Raw genomic sequence first — 20,127 nt, 5'->3', positions numbered from 1 at the left:
GTTCTTTGAATCAGAACAATCAATAACATACATTAATTGTGCAATTTTTATCCTTCTAGCTGGAGGAGCAATCCAAAAATGTAAATCACAGAGAAGATGTGGTTGAACTGAGAAAAAGAATACATGATATGTTGCTGGTAAGAGATTATTATTGTTAACTTATTAATTTAGCCTCAGTTTTAGCCTCTACAATACAGACTTTTTTTTTTTTACATTCAGTACTAGTAAGCTATGAAATAAACTTTTGAAGTTGGTAAGTGTATGAGCATCTGTAACTTGGGAAGAAAAAACCTGTTTGGTATAAATGCATACACATTCTAGGTATAACGTTTAGAAATGGCTTGAGATGATATAGTCCCCTTTTTGTGTAACTGAAATGGAAAAATAAAAATTCAGTAATTCTTGCATGTTGATTTCCTGACTTCTCTGTTGATTTAGAGTTCTTTAATTTTCTTTCCCCCTCTGTGCTCAGATTTTCTAGTGTTTCATTTTTATTTAATTTTGATGGGTTTTATTTTACCATTATAATATGTCAGCATTTTATGCAAGTGACTATGATAGCTAACATCTAATATCTTCCTTCTTTTAAGGAAAATCAGAAACTTAAGAAAGATCTTTTAGAAGCACAGACAAATATAGCTTTTCTACAGAGTGAATTAGACAGCTTGAAAAGCGAGTATGCAGATCAGACTCTGAACACTGAGAGGTAAGGTACTTCCCCGGTGAAAAAATTATCACGTAGAAAAAAATCTGTTGTCTGATGTAGTTATGTATGCGGTTGGTAACTGTTATTTTCTAAATTTGCCATAAATGACAGGTACACATTTGATACCATGCAAAGTATGCCATGGCTACTGTTCACTTCTCTTGTCAGGTTTCTGAAGAAGCAAGTTCTGGATCTGATGAGAACTCTCATAATCTTGCAAGGAAACCCATTGATTTTATTGGGACTTTAGTTAGGAGGAGAAGTTATAGCATCAGGCAGTTTTTTCCTTCATGACTTGCACTCAGGTGAACATCTGTATGAATATTAGGGAGAATAGTTTTGGAAGCCTCCCACATCAGTCTCACCCAGTTTTTTTCTAAAGTGAATGAAAGCTGCTTCTTGACATTCATTTAAAGGAGCATAAATGACAGTTTCATTATGTGATTATCTTCAGATAACACAAATGATATTTTGGGGGAAAGGAGTTGGTCCATATAGTTATTTTGTAGATCTTTTATTTTTCATTCACAGTCTTTGTTGAGATATAATGGCAGAAATCAGTCAAGTTACCAAGTGATTTTGCTTTGCATAAAACTGCTTTTAACATCTTTCAGCAGAAATGTAAACATAGAAAAACTGTATTCAGAAATATTTTGAAATGCTGTTTTTTCAGCACTATATATTTATTGTCTCTTACAAATCTTGACTGTTGAGTTTTGTCCTCTGCCAAAAGCAATATTATAAAAATAAAAAAGGATATCCTGTAGAGTATAACTTCTTGTTTTTGTTTTTTTTTTGCAGAGACCTAGAAATGATCCGAGAGTATACTGAAGACAGAGATAACCTGGAAAGACAAATTGAAATACTTCAGTAAGTACTCAGTAATTTAGGTTTTTATTAAACTTTGTCCTGTGATATTCGGGGGTAAATGTTTTTGTATGCAAAAGACTGGGGTGACATTTGGGAAAAAATACCAAGTAAAAATACTGAAACGGCCTCAATTATCATAGAAGATACTGTGCTCAACTCTCATAGAAGGTACCGTGCTACTAACTCTACTGTGTAACTGAGCCACTAACTCTTCATTGTTTTTTCTTTCTTTTCTTAACCTCACTGACTTTCATTTCTTTATGATAAGCTGAATGAGATTTGAGTCTATCCATGCTATTATGAGAAATATTACTTGGCTCCTTTTTTTATTGACTTCACTTATCCAGTAACTCCCTGTCTTATCGTTATCTGGAAAGTACTAAGTGTGTGCAGTATTATACAAGGTGTGTACAGATTTCTACTTTCAAGGAGGATCACAATGAATATTTTTCTTATATCTTATGATAATTTCCTTATCCTAAACATATTCTTTCTTTCAAGTAGCTGAGTCACATCTATCCTTAGAGCCATCTCAAGAATACTTAAAGGGTAGTCAATCACTTTGTATTTCAGAAATGGCTGTACCAGTTTACTACCCCATAGCTGTTTTTTTGCGGCCATTCCTACAGCGTCTTTTTTCCCCTCAGCTGACCACAGACAATGCTACAGAAGTGAAACAGGGTTTCCTAGGCTGCTACTGGAGGCTAAACTTCACAGTGCTTTTTTCATGTACAGTCATTTGTTTGAGTATACAACAACACATTTCTAGTTCCACGTTACTCTTCAGTGTTTATCTAAAGAAAAACAAAAGTGTATTTTTTCAGTTCTTCTTTGTGGTAAGTTACATAGTTTTTAATGTTTTCTTTACTCCTGCAAGTTAAACTATGTTTCCTTGTTAGATCAGCTAACAGAAAGCTACATGACAGCAATGATGGTTTAAGAACAGCTCTTGAAAACAGTTTCAGCAAGTACAACAGATCATTGGTAGGTATTTATAATTTTGTTACGTTGTATTAGAAGGTTTAAGAATTAACACAGGAAATGCAAATTCGTTTGTACTTCAGTGGGTACTCAGAAAATTGAGTTTTATTCAGTGGACTTATTCTGGGAATATACTTGTGTAGCTGAATTTTGTCAGATTTTACGTATCTTTTGTGAAATAATGGAGTTCTGTTAGACCACAACTACTTTCTGAGGTGCTTTGGAAAGTAGTGATTTTTTTTAATAAGCTACGGCTAAATGTATCTGATGAAGTGAATAAATCAGCAGTTTCTCTTGCACTAAAGGGAATATATTTTGTATTGCATATATGGGAGTGCCCTACCACTGAAAACACTTTTTCAGAAAACTGCTTTCTTTTAGTAGCAGGGGCTTAACCGAATTTGAACTTTTGTCCAGGCAAGTCACTGGGAAAATGAATAGCAGTGACTGTTGATAAAAGGGACCTCAGTCAGACCCTTTTGGGCTATCACAACTGTACAGGGATGTGTTGTAACAGATGTAACGTGCCATCCTCCAAACCAGAGAAAGGAAGACTTGAAAGTTACAACAAATTTATTCTACACTGCCATTTTGCAATATTGGGAAACCTATTAAACTCCAAAACTAATGACTAGGCAAGGCCTTATATCACCAGGAAAGAACTAACTTTTTAGAAGGATGGGGCCAGAATAAAGGGCCCATAGAGACAATACTGGTCAGGAAACAGGAAAATAGGGGTCGTTGCCTGTTTCCAGCATATCAGACCAATGAACATGAGTGCCTTTTGCTGATCCAGGCTACCAAAGATTCACTGCAGATGCAACAAGTGGTAACATTTCCTTCTGCCGTGCCCTGAAACATAAGAGAGGCAGCTTACAGAGAAGGCAGAGGAAACTGTTCCCAGTGAATAAATGTGTAAAGGGACAGCAGAATTTACAAAATATTGTCATGTGTTATCAGTTGAGATCTCTCCTTCTCTCCACTATCTCACTCAAGAACCAGGAGGTATCTCTACTGAAACGCTCAGCCAGTGACATTTCCCTTTTTACTTTAGTAGTCAACATGCCATTTTTCTAAATATTACTTTTCAGAGTTTAGCATTTCAGTCTTCAGGTGTAGTCAATGAAATCATCTTCTTGGAATTTCCATTGTCTCTTTCGATAGAGTGTGACTAGCAGGTTCAGTATTAAGGCAACAGTGGAGCCTAAATGCTATGTGTAATGGGCCTTTTGACATCCAGTCCTATATAAAGCATGAGGTTTAATTAAAAATAAGTAGTTGAATATATATGAAAATACACAGCAGTAATTTTGATGATACACACTTTTTTCATTACAAATCTAGATGCTTACACTGTGTACATCAAACTTATTATGCATTTGTTATGTATCTGTCGCAGCGGTTAGCAAACACGTCACCAGGAAGTACCATTTCTAGAAGCAGTCCTAAATGTAATGGTGGACAGTCTCCTCTAAACCCACGATATGACAGGTAAGCCAGGTTTGCTTTTATTAAGTTTAAAAAGACTAGGGCTTCATACTTGTCTTAATAGAGCAAATATTGTCAAATAACAGAGCAAATAGCTCTGTCTGATTCAGAAGGAATGTGTGACCATAGCATATGATCCAAAGTATACTGAAGTCAATAGGAATATTTTCAATGACTTTGGAAAGCTCAGGAAAACTCTTTTTGGTGCAATTCATGAACTTATGGAGAGTTCAGACAGCCTCTTGTTTGGCCTTGGACTGTTTTGATTCTAGTTTGATTCTCAATCTCCTCTCTTTGCCTCCAAGAAACTGTAAAAATCTACTGAGGACCTCTGTTAGCTAGCTTACTCAGTACGTAGGAAATAAAACATTTTTCATTTTATCTTCAGCCTGTATGTCTGGTTTTCTCATGTAATAATTATTACAAAGGTATGTGGGCCTAATTCTTCAAAAGAATGAACATCCTCATCTCACACTGCCATGCAAGAGTAGTGAATGCCCTTGGATATTAATTGGCTAAGAGCCACTGAGAACAGTAAGTTATCTAAGTGCAAATATCAAATGGTCAGAGCTACTTTGGTTTACTTTGGTTACTGGATGCAGGTCATTGCTCAGAGCTTCCTTAGATCATTGCAGAGAATTTCACTGAAGTCACTGGACATTGGATCCAACCTCCAGTGCTGGAGATGATGCTATGTTTTCACGTTTTTTGTTTTTTTTTTTTAAACAGCTGGAACTGCCAGCAAAAATGTGTGTCCTTATTTCATTGATAGATTTTTCTTATTTTTCTTATTTTTCTTTCAGTGGTACTTCATACTCTAGAATGATCTCTGTTAGAGTTCTTGGTCATCTGTGTTTTACATTTTGCCGGACAGATTAATATCTTTGGTAGGGATTAAGTTGGCTTCTGCTTCACACTAATAATATCTCAATCCATTCTACAGTGTTACTCTTATTCTGCTGTCTCCATGTGAGATGTGTTTGCTGGCTGTAAAATTTTGCTTGTCACAGACTGATTCCCTCTGCTGAATGCAAATAAAAACCAATTCCCCTCTGTTGGACCCTCTGCAAATTTTGAGAGGCATCCACTACTAAGCTGCATATTACATTGAGTAATTTTCTGAAGGGGTAACTAAAACCTCTCTGGAGGCTCAGCGATGTCTTTCTGTGTGAATATTTATTAGTAACTGCCACATGGTGCAATCCTTGCATTCCCACAAAAGCGAGAAGTGCAAGCTACTTTAGAAGAAAGCTTATGTGGTAGGAATAAAACTTACTCTTAACAGGTGTGACTTAGTAGTGTTAAAAGACAGAAAGAGATATGAATGTCCCCAAACCTGTTCATTTTCAGTACTTTGTCTCCTGACATCAGATCAGCCCCTCTGGCAGCAAACTATCTTTACAAGGATTGATGCTGACCTTGTCTGTTCTAGCAGTTTAGTGCTTCACATCCATACCCAACAGGACAGAGCCAAACTGGTTCTCTCTTGTCCACTGTGACTTGGAGAGCTTTTCTATCTCACTTTAATTTGTGCCTGTCCCTGTCTTGCTGCAGGAGAAGGATAATGACTGTAGCCATAGTAAACTTTTTTGATTCTTTTAAGATTCACTCCATTAATCTTTCTTTACTGTAGTTTCATTTACACAAATAAAAACTATTTTTTTTTCTGTAAGCCATACTGTCATTGCTGCATCCATTTAAATATTTTTATATATTATAGCATCCAGAGTGGCTAAAAAAAAAAAAGCTTTTGAAGGAAGGGTGATAGAAAGGACTTTTATGTAAAACCTTAAGTTTTGCGTAGCCTACCAAACTGTAAGAAAACATGTTTCAGTGACTTCTTCCACCATTACTGATCTCCTGAACCTGGTTACCCCCTTTTCTCTACTTATAACTGTTACTTATTGGCCTGTGTGCATCTGTGAACAAATGCATTCATTTCAGTTAGATACAGTATTTTAAGGTCATTTTATGTGTCTTAGAATAGGCCAAAATTAGCTAAACCATCAGGTATCATCTTCTGCCTTTGATGTCTTCATAGTACATAATTTTCTGAATCTTTTTTAAACAATTATTTTTTCTGTGTATGAATAAATAGACATTCTTACTGAGTCTTGGGAAGTCATCATCAATAACATTGTTCATATAATTTAATCTGAGCATCCTAAGAGATATGACTGAAAAAGAAATTATTTAGAAAGGCAAAATAGGCATTGACATACATCTGAAACTGTATAGTTAGCATTTCTAAGTATTGACTGTTCCAGAATGGCTCCAATTCTGTTGGGAAAAATAAATGTGCAATAATTTTTTTTTCTTCCCCCCTCCCAATATTTTCATATTAGATCATCTCATTCTTCTTGTGTGGATGAAGATTATGATTCTTTAGCCCTTTGTGATCCTATGCAAAGGATAAACTATGAAGTTGACAGCTTACCTGAGAGCTGTTTTGACAGTGGTTTATCTACCCTGAGAGATTCAAATGAGTATGATTCAGAAGTGGAATACAGACATCAAAGGATTTTTCAAAGGTCACAGTGTATGCAAGAAAGCTTTGGTGGTGATGCTTCTGATACAGATGTGAGTGCCAGACTTACTCCTTCTCTGAGAAAGACCTTGGCTGGAGACAAAATTAGTTTCCTGTTTTTTAAAATGAAATAGATCTTTTCCCATAGGCCAGTTAAAACTAAGTATTTGGGTTATATGTGTTTAAATAAGATTAGTGACAATTATTTGGAGACTGCATAAACGGTTACTGCTCTTTGATATAAAATGTTTGTTTTGACATTTTTTATAGGTTTTTCAGGTAATAATTTCATTTTTTGAAGTAGATGTGGTTTTTGAAGGTTGTTAAACAGCATGCGGACAGGAGCCCATTTTTTAATGATTAAAAAGCAGATACTATAGAAGTAAAATAGGTTTCTGTTCACTTTCTCTTACTATGCTGTGACAGTGAATGAAAAAAATCACACATATGAGAAAAAGAATACTGTTAGTGCATACATTGACTTGCACAGTAAGTCTCAGAATTTAGAAATGTAGGAGGGTGTTATTGTGTCCACTTTTTTGTTAGTAAAATGGAGAGCTTTACTGATCATAGAATCATAGAATGGTTTGGGTTGAAATGGACCTTAAAGATCATCTAGTTCCACCCCTTCTGCCATGGGCAGGGACACCTTCCACTAGAGCAGGTTGCTCAAAGCCCCATCAAACCTGGCCCTCAACACTGCATAGCAAGACTAGTATCAAGCACAGTAGAACAGAGGGTTTTTTCTAGAGCAGATCCTTTACTGTGCATTTATTAGAGACATTTAGTCTCTGTTTGCAGTTGAAAATGCTATGATTAGTGCTGATTACAGCTGTGCTGTAGTTAATTTAGCTTGAGTAGTAATAGTATAGAGACTAATATCTTGTAGGGAAATTCTTAATTTTTGTAAAATAAGCTTTGAAATAAAGTATTTGTTTATTGTAATTATTTTTTAAGCTGAAATTTTCCATTTGGAAATTAATTCGCTCTATATGGAAACTGTACTGAAAGCATGTATGCCAAACAGCAAACATGTTTAAGGACCAAATGTAGGCTATAATAAACAGCAAATGTGAATAAGAACAGAATAATCACAGTATTTTGACTAGAATTGCAGAGCTCTATTTGGTCATTTATCTCTGTTTTATCCAAACTGTTGAAACAAATGTTTTAATTAATTTTAGCTGTGCCTTTCCAAAAAAGCATACATTTCTCACTAGAACTAACACACTAGCTTGTACTTTCAGGTTCCAGAGATCAGGGATGAAGAAGCATACAGTCCTGATAACAGCCGTACACTGTTAGACTGGAAGACCTCACAACCAGTAAGTCGAAGCAGCTCAATTGCTTCAACAAGGAAATACATATCTGCTGTCACCCCTCAGGTAACCAGTTCTTTAGCAAAAAAGAAAAAACCCAGTGTTTGATACAGAGAATATTTTTTATATGAGTTGAAATAGAGGGGTTCTTTCTATTTTCAGTCAGATGCAACTGAATGTACTCCGAAATACCCCAGTTCAGAGAAAGCTTACAAGATTGTTCTTGCTGGAGACGCAGCAGTGGGAAAATCCAGTTTCCTTATGAGACTTTGCAAGAATGAATTTCAAGGCAATACCAGTGCAACCCTGGGTATAATTGTTGTTCTTCTTAAAATATTAAAGTGAATTTCATTGCTATTCTGCAGAAGTGGGTGAAAAGATCACTCTCTGTGATTGCTTGCCAGGGTTTCCTGAATATATGCACGCAGTTTCTTAGGCTGTGAGATCTAATTGAGTACTAAAGCTTAGAAGTGCCTGACTGCTGTTTGGAGTGGATAATAGGGTGCTACTCTAATTTAGTTTCTCTTTGCAAAGCACAAAGCCTGTTCCTGAGCAATACAAAGCACCAGAAAAGGGAGTTTCAGTGTAATGAACTTAGAATTCTGTCTGCATTTTTCGTTGCTTTCTTGTCTTCTCAGCTCTTTCCTCTTTCCTTAGTATTTCATACTATCCTTTGATGTCTTTCATACTATTTTTTTGCCTCCGTTTCTTCAAAGTGTTATTGAAGCTTTGGTTTAAATGCAGCTGGAGGGATTTCTGAGTAACTTGTTGTGTATATTATTATAGCTGTCAGCTAACAAACTTGTCTTACTGATTCCAAAGCCTGAATTTTTGTCTTCCAATCAGATCATAGTTATATATTTGTTTTATTGCCTCTGAATCAGGATTTTTGTTCTAATTTATCTTTTTCTTCCTTGGCATTTGAAATAAAGTCTGTTTTATAAAACACTTTCTCTTCTTCCATAAAACTGTTTAGCAAAATAAAGCAGAGAGAGATCTTCTTGCTTGCTGGTCGTAATGCCAGATTTGTATCCATGCTTCTGGGAAAATGTATGGGTAAAATATTTCTTTAAATGTTTTTCTAAAGACAAATTAAATATGTTCAGGCAATTATTGTGGTCCAAGGCTATGTGAATGAATGAAATTTCATAATCTATTAAGAGATGAATCTTGAAATAACTGTTGTATATGGCACATAATTTTTCATTTTCTGTGGGTTTTTAAGGTTATTTATGTTTTTTATTAGACTGTATGCATTATTCATTTCAGGTGTGGATTTTCAAATGAAAAGACTAATTGTTGATGGAGAACCTACAGTGCTACAACTGTGGGACACAGCTGGGCAGGAAAGGTTAGTGATACTCTGCACTTATATAATTTCAACTGGTTTGTTTCTAAAAGATGTTTGCCTTTTTCATCTAGGTGAAAAAATTCTGCTGAATATTATATGGTTCTATAGTAAGTTGGTATGGCCATATGTAAATGTCTATAAACAGATGTGATTTTACTCTGCTGAGACCCCAGGACAGGTGGAATGTTTATTTGTTACCTTTGGTGATGCCTGAGGTAATCTTTTCTCTATGTAGAGAGAAATAATTAAGGTTCACCATGGCGTTTATTAATTGAATCTGTATGTCCCTCTCTTGCAATACAAAAAGATGGAGTAGATGTACATTGTTTCTTCTGTTTTTAGTCCTTAGCTTTCTTTGTCCTTGCAGATCTGTATTTCTGAGCAGGCTTTATCTTAAAGACTCCCTTCCCTTCACCCTCTTCTCTTCTTTCCTTTAAAGTCCTGATCCTGATTTGCATTGCATTTGCAGTGTATAAAAACTTCTTCCCAAAGACTTTAAAAAGACTTATGGCAAAATTGTACAGATTGCTGAATGTATATCCAAGGTCCTTCAAATTATTGTGTAGAGTTTCCTCAAAATCCTATGACCTCCTTACATGAGAGCCGTTGCTTCTTTACTGACAGCTTTTGGGGCTTAAGAGCTTAATCCAACACCTTGGAAGTCAGTTTAATCTGTTCATTGACCAAATCAGTAGTTTTCAAGAACCACTTTCGAAAGAAGCTGTGAGAAAACTCATCTTGTAATGCGGAGAGAATCTTATTCAGTGGGCAATAAAGTAATGCTGTGTTCTTAATGATGTTAAATTGACTTCTTTTTTGATAATGTGGCCATATGCAAATCTGTTTTTTCTGAAAGATTCCGAAGTATTGCTAAATCATACTTCAGAAGAGCAGATGGTGTCTTACTGCTATATGACGTAACGTGTGAAAAAAGCTTTCTTAATGTGCGAGAATGGGTGGATATGATCGAGGTAAGACCCTTGAGTATATACAGCTTACAAACTATGTTTCACTCCATTGTTAACCTTATTATTTATAAAATTTGTGTATCTGCATATTGGAATTAGCCAGACTGCAGTCTCTCATAGAAGTAAAAGCTACATGGAAGTCCTAAACGTATCCTGATGTATTCAGTTAGTTAGTGTTAAAACTGATACCTTTTTTTGTATAAAAGGGTATCATGTAATCACATTCTTCCCATTCACTTCCTTTTGAAATGAACATGAGAGCCCATCTCAGATACCCTCTTGTGGATGGCTTGAGTATTCCTTGGAGTCTTTGCATTTTAAACCAATATGTTAGATTCTGTAAATTAGCTATGATTCAAGTGAAATTTTCAGTATTTCTTCCTACTATTACTTCTTGTTTGTTTATTTGAATACAAATTTGCATTTGATGAAAAGGGTTTTTCTCTCAGACCAGAGGTATTTATTTAATAGGAGGGAAAGTGATAAGCAAAATCTTTAATCATCTTTTGAAAGCAATTTTTTAATCATAGGATAGGAGTTGGTCACTTTTCTCATAGTAATTCTGTCACATAGCATTTGGACATAGTAGCCGTTTCCATTAGATTAACTTGACGCATTTAATTCCTTGTTGGGAAACAGAGTTTATGGGAGTGAAAGCATATCTTTGCAGGCTGATGTTTAAGCTGGCTGCTTAAATATCAACTACCTCATGAAAAGTTCTCAGCATGACTTTAATAATTTGTTATTTTTTGTCATTTTTGGTGCTAGTTACTTTTTTGTATTCTGAGTGTTCTAGCAGTAAGGAAATAAAATCCTCTTTACAGGATGCAACTCATGAGAATATTCCAATTATGATGGTGGGAAACAAAGCAGATCTCCGCCAAGCCGTTACAGAACAAGGGCAAAAATGTGTGCCTATAAAGTGTGGAGAAAAGCTGGCTATGGTAAGGTCCAAGTCTACCTCTTTAGGATAAAATGGTCTTAGGAACTTTAATCTGAAAACCATGTGAGAAACTAGTAAACAAAAGTAACTTTCTGGTCATTTGTTCAAATCTATTAAATAGAATTCATGGATACTTTTCACAAAAACTGTCTTATTTTGATGGTGTTTGCTGGGCTAAATCTCATCTTGGTGTCTAGTAAGCTGAACTTCGTTATTGGCTGGGGTAGTCTTCTCAGTCTTTATGGTTAAAAAGTGAGTCAACTAGGAGACTGAGTTTTTCTGCTGCCAAAGAGAAATTGCCAGTGCAAACATGAAGCACACTAGTGAGCCTATGAGGCTTTTCACCCAGCTTGTGTCTGTCCAGATTTTGAGTGGAATATTTTCATCTTCAAGAGACTACCTTGTACTCCTGCCACGTCTGCAGAAAGAAAAAAGAAACTCTCTGCTATAAATAGAAGTCTGGACAAGTTTTTTGCATGTATTTGTATGGGGGATGAGGAATGCACATAGCCTGTGTTTTGCGGAAAAAAATGTAGAACCTAGAGTCTTGAGTTGCTGAGTGCTTGTGCAATTGATTGATTATACCAGGGCAGATATCTGATCTGTTACTTATGGAATGATATTTCTGGTTAACCTAGAATACCAGATGGTGTAGTTTATGAGTAGGTAACAAGCTGGATTCAGTAACCTGTCCTAGCAACTTTCTTCCTATTTTGCAATCTTGTGGAAAAGAAGATGGAGTTTGGACATTAAGCCTACGATGTGGTTTTCATTCAGTTTGTTAATTCAGAATATAGTGAATGTAAAAAAGATACAATTAAGAAGCAATTACTGTTTTTTTCACAGTACTAAAGTGAATATATTGGAGAATAAAGAGTACCAGAAGAAATCCTGTTCATTTAAATGTGTGTCATCTTTCTTTGTGTTATTGAGGAAACCATTTGTGATTGAATATACATATTCACATGGGAACCATTTCAGATTAGTTGGCTTAACATTTTATTTTTACTCACAGACTTACAGTGCACTATTCTGTGAAACAAGTGCTAAAGATGGATCTAATATTGTAGAAGCAGTTCTTCATCTTGCTCGGTAAGTAGCCATGTTTTTATTTTTGAATGAACACATCTGAGTATGTTTTGTAAAAAGGACATTATATGTGAATATACATACAAAGACACACATATGCATTTAAAATTGTACCAGCATCAAATTCAACAAACGATTTAAAAAAGAATACCATGTTAAGTCTTTATAGATAAATGCAAGACAGGATTTATTCTCAGTTTAATCAAGTAACGTTTCTGCCTGCAAATGTTACAAAGCTGTCTCAATAATTAATATTTAAATTAGAGCTCAGTTATGGAGCTCACAATTTTAAAACCTGTTTGGTGAATGAATTAAATTTTTCAATGATACATGGATTTACTTTCTTAATTCTTTCTTAAATTAATTTCAAATGTGTATAATTCTATGTATAATTAATTCTTAATTCTTTCACATATATTACTATATATTCAGTTTTATTACTGACCATTCTAATCCCACATACTTTCTTTGATGTCCCTTTCTCTAAATTATTTAAAATATAGAAATTCTGATTATATCCATTTAGCAACCTGGTATTTCTGTGATAATGTATGAGCCAAACATTACAATTCTATTAGCTTTACAAACCATTCTTGGTTACAATATATTTTTGAAAGGCTGGCAGTATGTAATGAATTCTCAGACTCTGTTTTTTCAGTTTAATATGTGGAGCTCAAGGCCAGAATTACAAACCATATTCATGTGATTTTTGCAGCAGCCTAAAGTAATAATCAAACTTTTTCACATTTGGTCAGTATTTTATTATTTGTTACTAAAATACTAATGATTAACATGGCTTGAATACAAAATACTAGCCTTCTAGAGAGGATCATTTCTTCTTCACAAGGGACTTTCAAGTCCTTATTTCCAGGAAAATGCATCTGTCAGATGCAGCAAGAACATAGGCATTCCTTTGTCTGTCAGTGTCAATGTGAAGTTAATTGCTGATTTGTTAAATGACTCATTTCCAAGAACCTGGCCATGAATGCAGCAGTGGATTATGAAATTAGACAACACACATACAGTTATATAACACTAATCACAATTGGAAAATTACCTCTAATGTTTAAACATGATAACTTTGTTTTAACTGTTTCAAAGATAAAAAAATGTTTTGGCAGTTGGAGCCTGTCATTTCAGAATGTCAAAAAAAAAAAAAAAGTGGTATTTTTCTTCACAGGGTTCACTGATTCTGAAATGGTCTAGACATTACCCAGAACCTTGGTCTGGAATGGTTGGCTGCAATTTCTTTAGCCAAGTCTTAGTAATTTGTATTCTTTGAAAGAAGCATTTCATTTTGAAATAAAAATTTCTAAATGAACATTTCATTACTGTTATGTTGAATGATACAGTGTTCTGAGAGGAACTTCATGAATTTATTCTACTAATATGATTGGGACTTAAATTTGGCAAGAGATGAGGCAAGAAATTTTCGAGTTGGCTTTTGACATTCTAGGGGGCCTGTAGTGAGAATACAGCTCAATAATCACTCCTACATACACAACTTTTAAGTCTGCATTTATAATAAAACATCCAACAATGTGTGTTTTTCCTCTGAGGGTAAATTTGTACTTGAAATTGCAGTTATTTAATTTTATACTTTCAGCTGTGAATGTATTCTGTTTCTGTAGTAATATACTGAAGCAAGCAAATTAAAGAAAAATGATCAAAAGAAAAGGGAAAACAGAACATTGTGGAGTTATTACAGATCAGAAATTATTATATTTCTGTCACTAACTGATTTGTATAGAAATATTGATAGATTCCCAAATTTAAAACTTATGAGACATGCTGATTCTGTGCACTTAAAACTGTAGTTTTAACCATGCAATAGATGTGATGGTAAGCTCTGTAGGATATACTGGGAGAAACGGAACAGTGAACATGAATAGAAATATATTGAGTGCATTATTTTGTTTCTTTGTTTGTTTTTTTTACAGGGAAGTACGAAAACGAAGTGATAATCAAGATGATACGAGGTCAGTAACTAGCCTGGCTGGGACACCTGTCAAAAAATCAGCACTCACGAAAAACTGTTGCAATGTTTAAGTGACAGATACTTTTCCTGACCTAAATAACTTGTATATTTAAAAAAAAAAAAGAAGGATTTTAATAATGTGTTCTTTTTATCGTGGATTGATACATCTGTGTATTTAGAAATTGCACATCATGTTAAAAATCCAGACTCTACTTTCTACTCATTCACATTTGTGCACTTGCTTTGCCTCATAGGCTCTGGTTTTGCTTTTCTTAAGTAATGTAAGTCAATGAAGTGAGCTCAGAGTCAATGCTACAGTAGTCACTGCATACAATATTGTAATATATTTTATCTTCTTTACTTGCTTGTTTCTTTATGGGCTCAGTATTTCTTACATACAGAACATGATAATATCAAATATCACTCATAGGAAAAGAAAAATTTACAGCTTCAGTTAATTTAATCTCTTTTTGCTCATGTCTGCTTATCTAGTTTTTTGAAGGCCTTAAATTATATATTGATGAAACATTTCCCAAGAAAACTCCAAACCGTTAAAGGGTTGCCTGGATCCAAGTAAATGCTAAGTTCAGGGCATGAAGCAGAATGGTCTGTATTGGGAGAAGACAGTGTGGGTGCATGTGGATCTGGTATAATTTTGCAGAGGTTGGCAAGTTAGAATTTATTTAATTATGGGAGTTGGGGTTTGATTCAGAACTGAGAAGTAGACTTTACATCTGATCCTACACAGCTCAGAAGTGAAAGGAACATTGGCATGGACCATTACCATTCAAAATTCCAGAGCGACTATAATACCTGTGATATGTAGGATTACCGAGATGAGTTAATGATCCAATACCTGCCTGTTTGTTTAGACTAGGTCGTTATTAGTACTACAAACAGATATGGGTTGTAATTTTCCCTTGTTTTTCAAATGTCTTCCATTCAGACACTAATTGAGGGATTGTAATAGTACAGAGGAGTCTGTTTTAATGGATATTCTTTATGCATATTTGAAGTTTTAAAGCGGCAGGTGAAAGAATTGCTGCACAGGCAGAAGCACCTGTATGAATTGTTCATTACAAAAAGTCCCTGAAATGAACAGCAACTACTTACCTTAGTGAGAATTCCTTTGCCTAATTTTAAGAAAACTCTTGAGAATCTCACCAGGTGGTAGCTTTAGGTGACGTCATCTCTAAAAACTGAGTTACTATTACTTATAATAAATTGTTCCCAACAGTCCTATAGTGTAGTAAAAATTGTAGGTATTTCTACTGTTAACAGTCATGATCCAATTCTTCTCAGCTTTCACTAATTTTGATCGGAATGGGGTAGGGCCCCTTCAGAGCCTGCAAACTGTTTCAATCTTTTCTGTGTGTATTAATGAAACAACTCCAGGCTGAAACCTAGCTCAGTAAATCAACCTTGTATAAAGTTTTATGGACTGATTGGAAACCCATATGACTAACAGCTGTTACTGCATTTTGTCAGCACTATATCTGAACACTATATAGACTGTGTTCTGTTATCAGTTTTAGAAAATGTGGAGTTCTCAGAAACAGGATGGTTCATCATTTAAAAAAACATACAGTTTTAAAGCAGGAAGAAGCAGTGGTTTTAGGCATCCTTTGAAACCTCTAGATCAGAGCAGCTAATCCTCAGGTAACTATCTGAAAACTTGTTCTTATCAAGACAGAGAAATCTAGTGCCAGAAGGGATAGGTGTCATGGTTTAACCCCAGCCAGCAACTAAGCACCACACAGCCACTCACTCACTTTCCCCTCCCTCCCAGTGGGATGGGGGAGGGAATCAGAAGAAAAAAAAAAAAAAAAAAAAAGTAAAACTCATGGGTTCAGATAAGAACAGTTTAATAGAACAGAAAAGAACAAACTAATAATGATAACACTAATAAAATGACAACAGCAATCATGAAAGGATTGGAATGTCCAAATGATGCGCAGTGCAATTGCTCACCACCCGCCAACCGACACCCAGTCAGTCCCCAAGCGGCGATCCCCCCAGCCCCACTCCCCCCAGTTCCTATACTGGATGTGACGTCCCATGGTATGGAATACACCGTTGGCCAGTTTGGGTCAGGTGCCCTGGCTGTGTCCTGTGCCAACTTCTTGTGCCCCTCCAGCTTTCTCGCTGGCTGGGCATGAGAAGCTGAAAAATCCTTGACTTTAGCCTAAACACTACTGAGCAACAACTGAAAACATCAGTGTTGTTAACATTCTTCGCATACTGATCTCAAAACATAGCACTGTACCAGCTACTAGGAAGACAGTTAACTCTATCCCAGCTGAAACCAGGACAATAACACACTTTGTTTCAGTATATTGTACTTCAGCCTTAGAAGAGAAAACATGTTTGGTTTCCTTTTTGAAGTACTAAGGGAATCTTCACACACTACCTTATTCCACAGAGGAGGCTGTAATGTTGTAGCTTATTCCCACCCAGCAGTACAAGAGGCCTCACTGTCATCCTGAGACTTACCTGGAGCATGTGGCAGAGAACGAAGGAGGAGATGCAGGTGTACCAGAAATATGCCTGGTCACATATGTATTGTTTACTATTAACCCTGTATTATTTAAACAAGAAAATTACAGTTGCAGTTAGCTTCTCTGAGGAGAAAAACGTGCTTAACTGAGCGCATTGATGAGGGCCTCTTCTGTGTTTGTGTATAAAAGCTTCTCTCTCCAAAGGAGTGAAATGGAAATGGAATTAATGTGGGTTGTACTTGCAGATAGTTCTTCCTGCAGCAGTATGGAGGAGAGGGGGAGGTGGTCCGGTGCTTGCTTTTTAAAGTGTAAGCTTACAACATGTAGGTGTTTGCGTTTTCTCAGGATGAGAAGGTCATGATTATAAGCTGTTACTTCCATTCCAAAATATTGCTCCTTCAGTGTTATTAACTTCTGCTAACTTGCAGGGCTTAGACTGAGGATCAGTGTTCTATGTGTCTCTCCTGAACCACAGTGTTTGACCAGCTCTGTGGTCTTGGCCTGCAGTAAATGAGGTGAAATATGTTTGCCTAAACCTTGTTGACACACCTGCATGAGTGAAACATTGGTTGGGTACAGAGAATCACATAAATTTATTTGCAAGAAGTATTTCTGGAAGTGGTTTTGTCTAACCTCCCAAGCACCCAAGCAGAGATGGACTGTTGCCAGCCCTGGATCAGGTTAGCTGTGGGTTTGGCTAGCCAGGCTATGAAAATCCCCAAAGACAGAGATATCACCACCTTTCTGGCAACCTGTTCCCCTGCTTGCACTCCTCTTCTGGATAAAAATTTCTCTCCATGTCCAACCTCAGTTTCCCAAGTGGCTACAAATTTGTAGCGGTTTCCCATCATTGTATCCTCTCCTGCTACCAAGAAGAGTTTGGCTGCGATCTTGGTGACTCCCCTTTCACTATCTGTAGGCTATTAGATCCCCTTTGGCCTTCTCTTCACCAGTATAATAACATCACGAGGTACCTCTTGCAAATGTGGGTTCCACGTCCCAGAGTTAGCAGCATGTGTGCATGTGCAGTAATTGCTTTCATATCTAAGATTCTTACCACACAGAGAGAGCCATGTGAATGTCCATGCCTGCAGAGAGCCTGGCTGAAGGATGTGAGTTCAGAGACATGCCTTCACACCTATTTTTTTTCTCTCTGCAGGACTGGGCCATTGGTATTTTGGGTACTGTTTTTCATTCATTTTAATGACCAAAATCTCCCTCGTGTTGTTTGGCCAGATTATATAAACTGAATCCCTTTTTTAAGCTCTAATTTTTATGTGTCATGTGAAGCAACTTTCATTTGAAACTGTGTTGTTTTTTAAATAAGTTTCAGGGTTAGAAACTGTTAATAAAGTTTTACCTTGGAGTAAGTTTTATGTTCAAAGTCTAAATTATTAAAAAAGCTCTACCAAATGGGGATATAGCTGTAGCTCAGTTGGAACTGGTTTTAGAAATCCTATGATAATCAGCTCCATCAAGTCTGAATATTCATATAATACCATGCAGAATTCATGTTATAAAGCAAAGAACTTGGAAAACAATTATTTAAATATCGAAATTAAAGCATGTATCTAACATGGAGATAATGAATATATAAAGTTTTCTGTTGTTCTGCTTTGAAAGGTTACCTTGCCTTCTACCTAAAATGTAAAATGGCAAACATTAGCTTTATGTTCTGACATGGTTGCACTATTGTACTTCAGATGTTTTTATGGTTTACTTTAGTACATAAGAACTATTCATTTAATTGCACAATGTTATTTTTTTAGTTAGTGGATGTGTCCCTTAATACATGTATTTATTTGAAAAGGAAAGGCCTTTCGTGTTTTTCCTCATGATCTGTAAATAAATTATTTTTATTTAGTTGACATGGAAGTATTATTTTATCCTGTATTGGTTTTGACCCTTTTAAATTATGGTGTAGTACACATTTGTGAGGCAGTAATTTCTGTAAGTCACTCTGAAAATGTTTTGATTACATAAGTTCTTGTAACCACTTTGTGCCTGTTTAACACACATCAGTGGCTTAATAAGACAAGCTGCAGCTTCTTTTAATTGTTCTTAGAAGTACAGTTATGGCCTAACATGGTTTAAGTATTTTTCTGTGTAGCTATTTTTGTGTTGTCTACAAAATCCTCTGTTATTTTAGGAAAAATAAATTACAGTTTTAAATCTGTATAGCCTGTTAAAATGTATTTCATTCCAAGCAAAATATCTACAGGCCACTCATGCAAGGAGCATCATGTAGATGTGCACCCATGCAGATCCTCAATTAAGCTAATAGGTTCTGTGCTAGTACAGACAATCTGTTCATATATAGATCCTTTTAAAGAGATTTTCCTTTTTCCCCAATCCACTGCTGTACAACAATGCTAGGTAACTTTTTAGGGAACAAGACTTCAGTGAAAGATCCCTAATTCATAAACCAAGGGGACATATTTATTCATTTATATTACAAAGAACCCTACTTCCACAATGTTTCTGACTGTATTAGGTAATCCAGTATCTCATATGCAGTTCAAATGCCCTTACCACTACCCCTGCCAGATTTGATACAGGATGTAATGCTATCTCTCTGACTCTGTCCAGGATACTTATGGATGGAGAAGCTTTTTACAGCCCTAGTTATTTTAGCATTTCTCTCCCACTGTATTACTGTGAAGCCTAATTCTTTCTTATTGGTATCCTTAGGACTGGTAACATCAATATTCATCATTATTCTTTTTTTTTTTCCCACCTATCTTGCTTTGTGAGAGAACTCTTCTTATGGTAAAAGAAAATTTGACTCGTGGAATGTAGGCTCAAATGTGTTAGTTTGTAAAAAGAAGTCCTTTTTCTACTATTTCTGCTCTTTGAGTTACAGCTATAGATAGCTGGGTTTATAGGAAATTAGTCATTAGGTGGCTGAGTAACAAATAAACCCAAGCTGCAAAGGTTTCCTACTGAATATAAAGTTAAGTATTTAAAATAGTAATGTATTTTCATACTAGTATGAGAAAGAAATTCAGTGCCAATTGCATGTGCCAACTTCTAATAAAAGTCTGTGTATTAGATAATAAGGCTTTAAATTGTGAAAACTTTTGAAACTTTTAATTTATACTGTTTACAAGTAGAAGTGTGGTGTTCATGCAGTTTGTTCCTCCTCAAAACTACAGATCACTGCATTCACTGTAATTTTGTACATATATATGTTTCACACTTTTGGTATTACAAATTGATGTATAATAAAATACGTTTCAATAGCCATACTTCTTCAGTGTATTTTCTTTTTGTAAGTGCTAGTGAGCAGCAGTCTGGCATAACATCTGTGACCTGTCAGCTTAATGTCATTAGGGTTCACCAGTTTCTATGGCCAACAGCATGAAACAGTGATGCAACCACTGGTATCTCTGACTGCCTCCAACTTCTA

At 35.6% G+C, this 20,127-nt stretch overlaps 1 protein-coding gene across 2 annotated transcripts in view; it reads left to right on the top strand.

Moving 5' to 3' along the window:
• Positions 1–19,912, top strand: part of RASEF (RAS and EF-hand domain containing) — a 43,563-nt gene extending 23,651 nt beyond the window's left edge. Inside the window, exons 5-17 of one of the 2 annotated variants that reach the window (XM_069777692.1) lie at positions 60–137; positions 591–706; positions 1,508–1,576; positions 2,476–2,560; positions 3,957–4,048; positions 6,391–6,625; positions 7,820–7,957; positions 8,054–8,201; positions 9,161–9,242; positions 10,099–10,213; positions 11,035–11,154; positions 12,169–12,245; positions 14,183–19,912. In XM_069777692.1, coding sequence (XP_069633793.1) covers positions 60–137; positions 591–706; positions 1,508–1,576; positions 2,476–2,560; positions 3,957–4,048; positions 6,391–6,625; positions 7,820–7,957; positions 8,054–8,201; positions 9,161–9,242; positions 10,099–10,213; positions 11,035–11,154; positions 12,169–12,245; positions 14,183–14,291 — 1,464 coding nt within the window. In that variant the 3' untranslated portion in view covers positions 14,292–19,912. Of the gene's footprint in view, positions 1–59; positions 138–590; positions 707–1,507; positions 1,577–2,475; positions 2,561–3,956; positions 4,049–6,390; positions 6,626–7,819; positions 7,958–8,032; positions 8,202–9,160; positions 9,243–10,098; positions 10,214–11,034; positions 11,155–12,168; positions 12,246–14,182 lie in introns of both variants that reach the window. The other variant, XM_069777691.1, reaches the window with a different exon arrangement.
• Positions 19,913–20,127: the final 215 nt, after the last annotated feature.

This window comes from Haliaeetus albicilla, chromosome Z (genome assembly GCF_947461875.1).
Source record: "Haliaeetus albicilla chromosome Z, bHalAlb1.1, whole genome shotgun sequence".
Lineage (NCBI taxonomy): Eukaryota > Metazoa > Chordata > Aves > Accipitriformes > Accipitridae > Haliaeetus > Haliaeetus albicilla.
Note: the sequence above shows the minus strand (reverse complement) of the source record. Positions and strands in the feature narration are given on the sequence as shown.